Source organism: Poecile atricapillus, chromosome 27, assembly GCF_030490865.1.
Source record: "Poecile atricapillus isolate bPoeAtr1 chromosome 27, bPoeAtr1.hap1, whole genome shotgun sequence".
NCBI lineage: Eukaryota > Metazoa > Chordata > Aves > Passeriformes > Paridae > Poecile > Poecile atricapillus.
In genome coordinates this window covers 5,025,588-5,038,851 of record NC_081275.1, presented here as the reverse complement: position 1 = coordinate 5,038,851, position 13,264 = coordinate 5,025,588, and the positions used below count along the sequence as shown (strand labels likewise).

General features: G+C 50.8%; 1 protein-coding gene across 2 annotated transcripts in view; it reads right to left on the bottom strand.

The window, feature by feature from the left end:
* The window catches only part of MYO1D (myosin ID), a 158,419-nt gene that overhangs the window by 69,263 nt on the left and 75,892 nt on the right, over window positions 1-13,264 (bottom strand). The window contains exons 17-19 of one of the 2 annotated variants that reach the window (XM_058858281.1): window positions 4,976-5,199; window positions 3,688-3,832; window positions 3,132-3,236 (exon numbers count right to left, since the gene is read on the bottom strand). In XM_058858281.1, coding sequence (XP_058714264.1) covers window positions 3,132-3,236; window positions 3,688-3,832; window positions 4,976-5,199 — 474 coding nt within the window. The remainder of the gene's footprint in view (window positions 1-3,131; window positions 3,237-3,687; window positions 3,833-4,975; window positions 5,200-13,264) is intronic. The other variant, XM_058858282.1, reaches the window with a different exon arrangement.

The following is a 13,264-nucleotide window of genomic DNA, read 5'->3' as shown; positions in this document are numbered from 1 at the left end:
CTGGGCTCAGCCTGTATTCAAGTTGCCCAGTATTTATGCTTTTACCACGTTTTTTGTGCAAAGAAAGAGCACATTAGACTGAACATTTCCAAGAGCTGACACCTGACATTGCTGTTGACAGTCAACAACTACTTTAAACATACTTTGGTGACTCAGTACCTGAAGGAAGCCACAAAGGAACGCTGATGCTGCTTTCATTCAGCCCAGCTCACCAAAGTGCCCTTTAACACCTTCCCACTAACACCCTCCTGCCTCAGGAAAGAGCAGGAGCAGCACAGCTTTTGCTCAGGAATCCTCAAATAAGCTGAATCATGAAAACACACCACAGATGAACTTGGGCAACCCTTTTTTGTGAATTGCTGCTTTGTTCAGGAGAATTATTTAAGGGAAGCAATGAAATCACCTGATAATTACAATTTCATTTCTATAATTCACTCTTCAGGCCCCTGTTCAAGATTCACATGAACCAATCTTCAGCAGAGAACAAACACAACCTGTAAACCCACAAGGAACCAGGTTTAACCTGAGGGATGTGACAAATTGAGATGTGACAAATCTGCCTTGAGCACGGGGCCAGGCTGCACATGCCAGCACCAAGTGCCACCGTGGGCCAATAAGGTCTGGTAGGACATGGGGAAGTCAAGGCTAAAGAGAAGAAACCTGATGATTTATTTGTTAAAAAATCAAAGGGAAGAATGCAGCGATGAGGAGAGATTCCCTCTGCCCCAGCACCAAGGGTCACCCAGGGACTGGCCTTACTCTGGGGTAAGGGGCAGGATGCCAAGACTTGTACTTCTGACCAGAGAAACACCTTCATTTTAACAGCTTAGGATGGGAATTGTTTCCTGTGAAGGGCAAAGGGAGGCTGAGGCAGTTCCCAGCCTGTGCTCCTGCAGTCAGAGCAGAGTCACTCCCCCTGTCCAACAGCTCTCACTGCTGCTTGCTCTGCAGATCCAGCACAGAACAGATGACCTGAGAAAGTGCCTTGCTTGGAAAGGGAAATGCTAAATTCTCAAATGTCAGATCTTTGTCCTGTTAACCTTCAAATCTCAGCATTGTTTGTGTTCCCTGCTCTGTGCTCATCAGGCTCACTCAGATATTTCCTGTCTGTACGAGCAGGAAGACAAACAGTTCCCTCAGGGAGGGGAGACATCCCAGTGTGGCTTTGGATGGGATGGTGCATGGAGATGCTCTGCAATCACCAGGCTTACACCTGGTGAGGAAGGCACAGCGCTGCAGTCCTGTCAGCAGTGCTGACACCGTGGAATCACGGAGTGGTTTGTGTTTGGAGGGACCTTAGAGGCCACCCAGTGCCACCCCTGCCATGGCAGGGACACCTTCCAGTCCCAGGTGTTCCAAGCCCTGTCCAGCCTGGCCTTGGGCACTGCCAGGGATGGCAGCTCCCTGCTGACAGCTCCAAAGCCATGCCAGGAATCCCCAGCTGGGCAGGCCTGCAGGGGATCAAGTCCTACCTCTCTGTGAGAAGAAAGCAACAACAATTTAACCATTCAAAAGTTAAAAGGAGTTACAAGATAATTTAAAACCCACAAGGCTGCAAGTCTATAACCCTGCAATATTTGTGATTTCAGCTGAGATGCCCTTTTAACGCACCCACAGTCAGCTAAAGCTTTGCCTGCGAGAGCACTGAAAGCATTTCAGACGCAGGAGAAATCTACTTTATGGTGGGTAACACCTATTCCATCCCCATTCTGCTTCTACCATTGAAGTGCTGGCATCTCAATGCAACAAACCCCACAGAAACTGGATTTTTCCAGCACAGTCACAGTACAGAAACAGAGCCTGTTGGAATGCTCAGGGATTCCTCCATCCACCAAAACCAACAAATGCTGCTCTGACGCTTGTCTGAAGGCAGGAGCTCTGTCCTGGCAGTTAGGGAACAGGATAAAGGGTGGATCTGTGCCTCAGGAATCTGCTTTACCCTGTGCTTGCACAGGAGATTGTCCTTGAGAGCTGAACCAGGAGCAAGAGAAACACAGGGGCTGGTGAGCTGCACAGCAGTGAACAGGATAAAACTCCCACGCTGGGTCCATCACACACAGACCCCCAGTGATCCCCTCAGCAGCATTCCACTCCAAACACACAATTCCAGCATCACATCTCTAACAACTGCACACTGTCCTTTCTACAGTTAGAAAGGCTACACTTTAGCCAGAAACTTCAACTGGAATCAGTTCATCAGGTGAGTTAGAAGAGGAATTATTTTGTTTTCAGCCTAACCTAAAAAAAGCCAGGGGGAATTCTGCACTGCGAGGCTGTAAAGAGGAAATTTGGATTCACTCGCCTGCTCCTCCTTTAATCCTGACACCACCACTCACCCAAATCACTCACTCCAGCAGGAAACCCTGTCCTCACAGAGAACGTGGTCACAGCAACATCAAAATCCATGGAAATATTTTTGCTTGGAAAGCAATTAGAGCTTTCTATTTTTATAAACACAAATCACTGTTGAATAAACAATACAACTCACTACTGCTTGCAAAGTTTTATTATAAAGTGAGATTTTGTGCTGCAGAATGAATTGTGTAGATGAAATATCTGCAGAATCATAAGGAAAAACTATACACATGGGGACCAACTGCAATATTCACAAATAAAAAGAATGTACAGCTTCTTAAAAACACCTGAACATCCACAGCAATGGCCTGCCACTAAAATTGGGTTTGTCTGCTGGCTTTGTAAAATTCAAAATATCCTTCCCTGACAGATATTTCAAACCAGCAACATTAGGAGCTATCCACAACAATTAAGCAACTATGATTTTTTAATTAGTTGTTTAAACCTTCCAACCAAATTAACAAAAACCCCAATTCTGCTACAAAAAATGTCAGACCTGAACCAGTTGTGCAGAATGAAGTGATTTTATCATGAAATCATGGAATAGTTTAGGTTGAAGGGCCCTTAAAGACCATTCAGTTCCAACACTCTGCATGGGCAGGGACTCTACGATTTATTTGTGCCTCTGACACGATGAGGCCCCAGCAGCCACCCAACCTTGCTCCACCCAAAACTCCCTGATGCAGCTCCCTGGAACTGCTCTGAGCTGCTGTCCAAGCATCCCCAGGGTCAGCTCCTGGTTGCACTGCTCAGCCAGGCCCCCACAGCCCCGTTACCTTGCGCACGTGGCAGGAGAAGAGGATGTTCATGTACTTGTCCTTGCGCTTCAGCTCTCTGGCCACAGGCGTGAAGGAGCCTGAGCTCTGGGGGCTGTCTGGTTTCTGGAAGAGCAGAGACAGGCTCAGGACTCTCCTTGGGCTGATGGAAGAGGGGCTGGCAGTGGCACAGCTGGAACATGGCTCCCTCCACCCTTCTTTGTGCTTTGAGAAACCAAACCTTGACACACCAAAATGCTCCAAGGAAGGACGGAGTAAAGAGAAGCAATCAAACCTGCCTAGAGAGAATTTCTTTGTTCCAGTTCAGTCTGCTGTCCTCCATTCTATCCAGCAAGAAGTCTGGCTCTGCCTGTTTGCAGAGCCAGCTGATGGCACTGCTTTAATGCAGCTGGTGCTGCTCAGGATTCACAAAAATCACTCCTAGTGCAGTGGAAGTCAAGGTTTTGAACCCACATAAACAGAGGAAATGTCCAAATACTTCTCCTCCCAAGAAACCAACGCCCATTTTCCCGGATTTCCCCCTTCAGCAGCCTGAGCCCAGGTCCCCTTCACTCACCAGTGCGATGTAGTTCCCCTGCCAGGCTCTCTGGAGGCCAATGTCAGCCCTGTGGCCCTTCAGCAGCTCCATGGCAGCGACCTTGGCCCTCAGCTGGGGCAGCACCTCTGGGGGCACGCTCCGGATGAGCTCGGCTGCTCTCCACCTGCAACCAAAGCAAGGCCTGGCTCAGCCCCACAGCCTGGAGCTCTCCCAGGAGGGACTCCAAGGACACCCTCAGAGTCCTGCCTGGGCATTCCTAAAGCTCCAAAGGTCAGTTGATGGTTTAAAGTCACGTCTCACCTCCAACCCTGGCAGGTCTGGGTGCCACACTCCCCACCCCACACTCACAAGTCAACCACTGGTGCATCTGTTTGCAATAAAGTGCTTGCAAGCTCATTTTTGGGTTCATTTACAGCACTGTTCTCTAATTTGGCCTCTCAGTTCCAGCTGCACCATGGAACAGGGCAGGGCAGCCCATCCACTGCTCCACACCCCAGCCCTCGGCAGCAGCACCAGAGCTCCAGGATTAATGCTATAAAAAGGCTTTTTAGCAACTAAAATTCTGTGGTTCTGATAATTGAGCTAATTCTGAAAGCAGGGCTCTCTCCCCAGACAGGCTGTGGGTGGATGGATGTCTCTCCTGAAAGAGACAGCTGGGGAGAATAACAAAGCTGACTTGATCTAGAGCTGCTGGAACCACCCTGCAAGCTGATGACTGGACAGGAGGTCTCTGAAAGCTCCTCCAGCCAACATTTCTCTTGTTCAGCCACTCTCAGAAGTCATCATTTCTCAAACTGGAATTGTAACTACTTTGCCTACAGCTTCCCAGAGAAAAAAAATCACCAGCCTTTTGATACTGGGAGGTTTAATGAAGGTACAAACACCTGTTCTGCACACAGAACATGGGTGACAAGGGGAACATCGTTCATTTCACTGCAGAAAAACACCGGCTCACTAAGAGAAGCCTTGAGGAAATCGAGAAGATTCTTTTTCTCCTCCCCCTCATCCAAGAGCAGCTGCTCTTTCATTCCAAAACCAACCAGAAAGGCCAGGAAGGGGCCAAGGAAGGAAACACAATGTTTATCACAATGGAACAACCTGCTCTGGTGGAAGGTGCCCTTGCCTATGGCAGGAAGTGGAACTGGATGGGCTTTAAGATCCAAACCACTCTGGGATTCTGCGATTCAAGAACAGATCTCTGGATGAGAATTATCCGCGTGGTCAAGGGCAGGAAGCCAGCGACACCCAAGCCGTGTTCCTCAGCCGGCTGTCCCCGGCTGGAGCAGCGGCTGTGACACGGCTGTACCTGTGGTAGATGTTCTTCAGAGCCTCCTCGAAGCGCTGCAGCACCTTGGGCGGGGTGGGCCAGGGGATGGTGCGGCCGCGGTCGGGCAGCAGCCGCACGTCGCGGAAGCGCCGCAGAACCTCGCGCAGGTAGGCCCGGACCTTGTGGCGCCGGTAGTGCCGCACGATGGTCGCAGCCGCCCTCGTCCGCCGGTAACGCAGCCGGGCCAGCGTGCCCCTCCACACCTGCACAGCGACACACAGCACGGGATTCAGCACGGACACCAGCACAGATCATGGCTTGGCACTCCTCCTGTACTACACAGATCCACAGATTTATTTCAGGGGAAGGGACTTCCCAGTGCCAATCACATTCAGGTAGAACATGACTGAAAAACACTGTCTATGACTGAGATCCCCTCATGAGAAAGGCACGGACCTGCTGGAGCAAATCCAGAGGAGGTCATGGAAATGATCAAATGGCTGCTCTGGAGCCAGGCTGGGAGAGCTGGGGGTGCTCACCTGGAGAGGAGAAGCTCCAGGGAGAGCTCAGAGCCCCTCCCAGGGCCTAAAGGGGCTCCAGGAGAGCTGCAGAGGGACTGGGGACAAGGGATGGAGGGACAGGAGGCAGGGAATGGCTCCCAGTGCCAGAGGGCAGGGCTGGATGGGATATTGGGCAGGAATTGTTCCCTGGCAGGGTGGGCAGGCCCTGGCACAGGGTGCCCAGAGCAGCTGGGGCTGCCCCTGGATCCCTGGCAGTGCCCAAGGCCAGGCTGGACATTGGGGCTGGAGCAGCCTGGGACAGTGGGAGGTGTCCCTGCCATGGCTGGGGTGGCACTGGATGGGATTTACAGCTCCTTCCAACCCAAAGCATTCCATGATTCTGTGTTAATTGAGGACAATTACTGAGAAACAACTTTAACTCTGATTAAAAAAAAGATTGCTCTGAAAATAGCCTGAGGTATATCTATTCTGGTCATGTGTGGAAAAACAACCAAATATGCAAACCAGAGGATATTCCCCAAACTTCTGGGATGGGGCCCAGCTTCTCTGTGAGGGAATGGGACTCAGTGTCACTGTGAGCTGTGTTTCTGCCTGGACAGCACCACAAGCAGAACACACAGCAGCTCCTGGGCTTCTCCTGGAAGCCCCTGCCAGGGGACACTCTGGGAGGTGGTGCTGGATGGCTGCTGCAGTGCTGATGACACAGTGACAGTGACAGTGCACGGCAGCAGCTCCAAGGAGGAGCCCCAGGTAGGAGGAAGGAGGCAGGTGCTGCTTCCATCCCAGAGGAATGGGCATTCCCCAGCAGCTTCCCCAGGGATCCCTCCCCACCTGTCCTCACCCTCCAACACAACCCACCAAGCAGAAGACTGTATTTTTTTTCCCTGTAGAATTTAACTGGAGGGATAACGAGCCTCCTGCACCTGCCAAGAGCCTCCCTGCTCACCATGGTCCTGTCACAGACTTTATTTTCCTGTGAGAAAGATCCCACAGCACTGCTGGTGCACATCAAGCCTTCTATTTACAGAAAGATTAATTAATTACCCAAGGCAGTTTTCAACACGACAGTTGCTTTGTGAGGCTGATGTCAGAGGTTCTCCTGACAGCTTCACTGACAATCCTGCCATGCAGCTGAGAAAAGCTCATGCAGCAACCAGTGCAGAGCTTTGAGGGGCTGCTCCTCTCTAAACACCCCAAGTTTAAAGAGAAACACAGAGATTTTTGGGTCCCAAACCCTTCAAAAGCAGAGAACTTTCTTCTTTCAACTTCTGTGAGAATTCTCTCTCCTCATTCTCTTTTGGCCTCGCTGTCCCTTTAGGAGACATCTCCCATTCCCAACAGACACAACCTGTGGAGCTCTGGCAGACCCTGGGCAGTTGCTCGAGCACCCAGCACTTTATGGAGCATCAAACTCACCAGTGGAGACCATTTCTGCTCTCACACACCAGAACAGAGCCCAGGCCCTGCACAACCCTGCCCACACAGAATCACAGCCTTATACAATGATTTGGGTTGGGAAAGACCTGAAAGATCCTCCAGTTCCACCCCTGCCATGGGGTGTCCCATTCCACTCTCCAGCCCCAATGTCCAGCCTGGCCTTGGGCACTGCCAGGGATCCAGGGGCAGCCCCAGCTGCTCTGGGCACCCTGTGCCAGGGCCTGCCCACCCTGCCAGGGAACAATTCCTGCCCAAGATCCCATCCAGCCCTGCCCTCTGGCACTGGGAGCCATTCCCTGTGTCCTGTCTCTCCCTTTGTTCCAATTCCCTCTCCAGCTCTCCTGGAGCCCCTTTAGGCCCTGGAAGAGGCTCTGAGGTCTCCCTGGAAGCTCCCCTTCTCCAGGATGAACATCCCCTCTAGTGGAAGGTGTCCTGCCCGTGGCAAGGGTGGGACTGGATGGTTTTTACTGTCCCTTCCCACCTGAACCACTCTGGGATTCTGAGAACACCCAACACACCCTTGGTGACTGAAGGCCATGAGCTCTGTAGCAGCCCCAGCCCCTGCCAGGGCTGCTCTCCCAGGGAACGTGTGGGAATAGAGAGCATTTCAGTGGGAAGCAAGGCAGGACATGGGACAGTGAAGGGAAAGGCGAGAGCAGGAAACAAAAAAAGCCACAGCAGAAACCAGCAGTGCTGGACTGAGCACAGCAACCCAACCCAGGGAGCTGGGATTGAGAATCTCATCCCTGTGTGCAGATAAAATAATAAACACATTCCTGATTTAATCCTTGAGGCCATCAGACACAGAGGAGGGAGCATCCCCTGCACACGTGCTAGGCTCAGCAGTCACTGCTAGGATACTTGGTTACCACTGGGATTTTAGCTCAGATCTGGTGCAGCTTCAGCCATGCCAAGGCCCTCAGAGCTGCTGGGAAGCTCAAGGCTCGAAGCTTCCTGGCTAAACCAGACTTGCACAAGGCCTGGATTTCACCCAAAGTGTGTAAGGCTGGATTAAAGCTGGCATTTCCCTATCTAATGGCAGAACAGGCTCTAAAACTCTGAATTTGACAGAATCACCAGCTAGGATCCAAGAACTGAGCATCCAAAAAGTACTGAGGTAATTTTTTTAAAGAAAAGCAAAGAAGATTTGGATTTCTTATTAAACATAGACTGAAGAGATATAAAATGTACCTGTAAGGGATGTATGGACAACAAACAAAATCAACTGGGCAAAACCTTATTGCCAACTTCTCATTTTTGAATTTAGTAAGAACAGGAATGAGGAACAAAGGGCTCCAGGCTGCAGTGAAAGAGTCCTTGGGCGTTACAGAGGCTCTCAAGAAAAGAACACACAGATAAAATCTGTGTAAGCTGCTCAAGACTTTGCAGAGCTTCACTTCTGTCAGCTGTTCCCTGGACCATTTGAGACACAGAACAAGGTCTTGATTTTGCTCCCTGGGACTGGAAGCAGATCCGCTGTTGAGGGGAGCCTCTCGCTGGGGTTACTTTTCCCACCAGTCAGACATCCCTGGAACAAAGGCTAGAACAGATTGCCCCGATGTTGTATCAGCTGCATCACTGCAGAAATTGGCTTCACAGCAAGAGGTGTCACAATGGTACAAACACTGGCCTCCCAAATCCAATTATCCAGCCCAGGCATGCCCCTGGCTACACACACAGCAAACTATTAATGGAAAGCACGTTCTCAAATCAAGTTGTCATAACTGGAGAACCCCCTGCCAGTGAGCACCTTCCACAGCACCACAGTAGCACCTCAAAGGTGAGGAAACAGTCACAGGGAAGGACAAACTTCTCCCAGGGAATGAGGGACAAATATTTTTTAAATTAATTGTTTTTCTGGCTTGGTGGTTTGCTCATGGCAGCTCACAGCAGCCCCTCAGTAATGCTGAGCTGCCATGCTGACCTGGCTGCCTGATGGTCCCAGGGAGTCTTCCAGAAACACAGAATGGTCAATTCTGGGGACAAGAGGAGGTGTCAAAGTAGGAAACTCCCTGTTGGGCAGGTACTTTGTGTAGGTGTGAGCAGCAGGACATAGACCAGACAAACAAGGATCACAGAATCTTGGAATTGCAGGATGGTTTGCATTGGAGGGACCTTAAAAATCATCCAGTTCCAACCCTCTGCCATGGGCAACCTTCCACTATCCCAGGTGGCTCCAAGCCCCGTCCAACCTGTCCTTGGGCACTTCCAGGGATCCAGAGGCAGCCACAGCTTCTCTGGGCACTCTGTGCCAGTGCATTTCCAGAACAAGTTCCAGATGCTGGAGTGTTCCTGCCAGCTCACACCTTCCTCAGGTTTGAATATTGGGAGAGCTCTACCCAATGCACCTTTTCAATTCTGCCCCACCTCCAGTTCATAACCCAGGAACATTCAGCCCTGTAAAATGAAATTAAACATGTCAAAGTTCAGAGGGAAGTTTCCATGGCCTGTAACCGATTCTGTTGCTGAGGTACTGCTCTGTTGTGTGTTGGGGGCCAAAGAGGGCCAAACCCCAAGAGAAGGATTTGTGCATCCAGGGTTCTGCTTCTCTCCTTTATGCCTCCACAACCAAGGTAAGATCCAAGGGATTTTCATGCCCAGTTCCGAAGGGATCCAGCAGATCATCCTTCTGAGACCTGACAGCCACAGGCACCTCATAATTCCCACTTCAATCCAGCCACATCCCAGCCAGCTGGGGGCTTCAGAATTTGCATTTAGAGAGTCCTTACAGCAAGAGTAAACCATCCTGGGATGGCAGAGCCCTGTGGCATCCGTCCCACAGGCAAGAATAAATCCATACTTCCTTTCCCCCCTCCTGTGTCGTTCCCTGCTGGTTAACCTGATTTCCCATGGGAGTGAGACTGAAGATCACCCTGTCCCTGCCTGACCTCCTGAGATTGCCCTGACAGCTCCTGAATCTCAAGCCAGCTCCCACCCAGGCTGACAGAGGAGCAGGAGCCTCCAGGAGGCAAAGTCCCTTCATCTTTCAGGAAAAATCAGCCGCAGGGCAGAAGGAGCCTGAAATCAGAGTGACATTGCTGGAACGGCTTCAGCTCCAGTTCCAGAGCCATCTGCCTCCTCAAATCCCAAATCCCAACCAGCAGACATGGAGCCACCGACTGCCAGCCAAGCAGCACAGGCAGAGGAGCCCAGGGAGGTCTGGCAGCATTCCAGAGGGGTGAGGAGGTGGAAATGTGTGTGGGGCACGAGGGAGGGGGTGGAGGATGCCATGGCTCCCAAAAAACCAGCTTGATGAGAGTTGTCCAAGTGACCCCCCTGGAGCAGAATCCAAGGCAGTCGATTGTGCCATGGATCAGAGCCCAGGGAGGGAGCAGGAGCAGAGGGACAGGACATGGAATGGATTGTCCCTGTGAGGAGAGCCCAAGGAGACACAGCAGGGGAGGGGAATAACCAGCAGCATGTGTTGATTTCTCAGTGTGAGCAGGCAGGAAAGTGTCCATGAGCAAACCATGGACACAAGAGCAGACACATGATGATTATGTGAAAATGGAAAGAAAAGGAGCTTTTTGGCTTAAACCCCCTGCAAAGAACACCAAAAACCAAACAACAAACCAAACAACATTCCCCCATCCTGCCCCCACCCACAGCCTCTCCTCACCTCTTTCAATACCTTTGCCTTCTCTATGCTTTGTCCTCCTAAAATTCAGGGCAGGAAAAATTGAGAGGGCAATTGAAATCAGGACTAAGGGGCTAAGAGACAAATAGAGAGAAAGGAAAGGTTGGAAAAATAAAGTCTGAACACAGCTCAAACTCCTGACCATTACAAAGAATATTTATTTCAACAGCTCATTCTAGTGAGGGAGTTCCTTGCTGTTCTTTCTTCACTCTCTGGAAACCTCTACCAATTCCACAGCCTTTTAAATGTGATGCTTCATAGAAACATCAACCATGGAATCCCAAACCCCAGTTGGAAGGGACCTTAAAGCCCACCCAGTCCCACCCCTGCCATGGGCAGCTTCCACTATCCCAGGTTGTTCCAAGCCCTGTCCAACCTGGCCTTGGGCAGGATGGGGCAGCCCCAGTTTTCCTCCAGCCCCTTTTATTCCCCCAGTCAAGGCCACCCAGAGGTGGAAGTGAACCCTGGGGACACGAAAAGCTCCAGACCAAGGGATGTTCTCCTGCCCAGCCTGGGTTCAGTGATCCCAGCCATGTTGCAAGGGATGGTCCCACTGCTCCCCGTGCAGCAGCTGCTTTGGCAGCTTCTAAAACAGGGACTGGCACAAACAGCATTCAGCCAAAGCAAGAGACACATGCCAGATTAAGGGGAGCACTGATGTTTTTTTTCTAAAGAATGTTTAATTCACGTGCTTTTTGATTAAAATTTAATAGATTAAAATTTAGATGAATGGCAGGGGAGATCTGAACACATCTTTAGAATCAGTTTAAAAACCTCACTGAGCTTCCAACAGAGTTTCTAAGATTAAAGAAACCTCACCCAGATCACATCCATCACCTCAGCAGAACATAAATCCTCCACACCAATCTATGCACTACAGCCTTGTTTGCAGGCTGCAGGCTGTTCCATGCTCTGAATGTGCCATTAAAAAATAAGAAAAAAAGGGAAGAAGGAAAGGAAAACAATTAAATGGGCCCTGCAGAGCACAGGGAAAGCCAGCAGAGCAGCAAGGGTGGGCCCAGGATGCAGCGAGCGCCTTGCCTGTACATCTCCCATGGAAAAAGGGATAATCTAGATTTGACCTAGATGCTGCAATCCCTGTGAGTGCAGAAGAAAACCCACACAGCTCCCAGTCCAAACACATGAGCGAGCAAACGAATGTCCAGGATTCAGCAAACAAACCCAGCACGGCTAAATTAAACCCCAGAGTTGTATTTTGGAGCAGTTGTGCAAGGAAACAAACCTTGGAAAACTCCTCCATTCCAGCTGCACCACAAACACCTCCTCCCACCACCCTCCTTCGGCCCAGCCCAGACTGCTCCATGATCAATATTCCATGTGCCCCAGCACATGCTTTGCCCTCCAGGCAACCCAACTGGTGAGAATCAAACAAACCCCATAATTCAGGCAGGCAGGACGCTCCCAGCTCAGCTCTGAAGGCTCTCACACGAGCAGAGTTATTAAATATTCACGTGCCGGAGCACAGGAGCTGCACACACGGCAGCCACGGGGCCCTGGAGAAACGCTTCCATCAGTGATGCCAGTCCTGACTGTTCCAAAGGGTCATTGCAGAGCAGGGGTGTGATGGAGAGAGCCTCAGACCTCACTCACAGCCCCAGTTTGTGATCTGCCTTTTCCCAGTTTGAGTAAATGCGGATCCCATAAAGGCTTGAGGCGAAGGGTTTAAATCAAAGGTTCGCTGTTTTCCCAGATCACCTCAGACAGCAGTGAGGGGCAAGAGCTGCTGCATTTGCTGAGAGCTGTTTTCTCTTTTCACATAAGTCAGCTGAACAATGTTCATTCTATTGCTTTGCTTAACAGCAACAATATTCCACACACTGGAAAGAGAGAAGGGTCCCGCTCTGAGGTTAATTAGCTGGCACTAACAAGAGCGTGGTTAATAATGAACATAAAAATCACCAAAGGAACCATTCTTCAGCAGGTCCCAGGTGTGGGATTGCAGCCATGTCTCGGCTGCAGATTCCTCCTGCAACTCCTTCTGCAGCTCAGCCACGGCTGCAGCGAACACCCCCCGTGCTCTGGGATAGGGATGAGATTCCCAACCCTGGGAAAGCTCCCAACCATCCCCCAGCATGGAGCTGCTGGTCCTTGGGTGCCCTTTGTGGTGTCCCATGGGCCTGACAGGGCACCTTGCCAATCCTGGCTGAACCCTCTGGCAACACCAGGGATCACAGAACCTCCTGAAGGAGTGCACAGGGATCATCAAACCCTGCCCAGACACCCCAACAATCCCTGGGAGCATTGTCCAAACGCTCCCAGAGCTCTGGAAGCCTTGGGGCTGTGACCACTTCCCCTTCCAGGGAAGGAAAATGTGGTGGGGAAGGAGAAGCCAGCTTTGTATCAATTATGGGATTATGGGAACTGCCAAAGCTCCAGTGTCAGGGAAGCAGAGAAGTTTCCAATCACCACAATAAAACTGCTGCCATCAAAAGGAGGCAGGAACATTCTCTCATCCCCTGAAAATTCACGTGGGAGTTTTTCATGCTGAAGGTATTGAACTACAGGCCAATTCCTCATCTTCAGTGTTTAGTGCTGGTAAAGGCTGCAGGGACAACCAGAAGCACAGAACAACCTCCAAACCTGGAGAAATCAAATTACCTGGGACACTTCTCATGGGAAGGGAGGAGAAGGAATGACAGATGTCCAAAGAGACATGGAATCACAGAATGGTTTGGGTTAGAAGGGACATGAAAGGCCACCCAGTTCCACCCC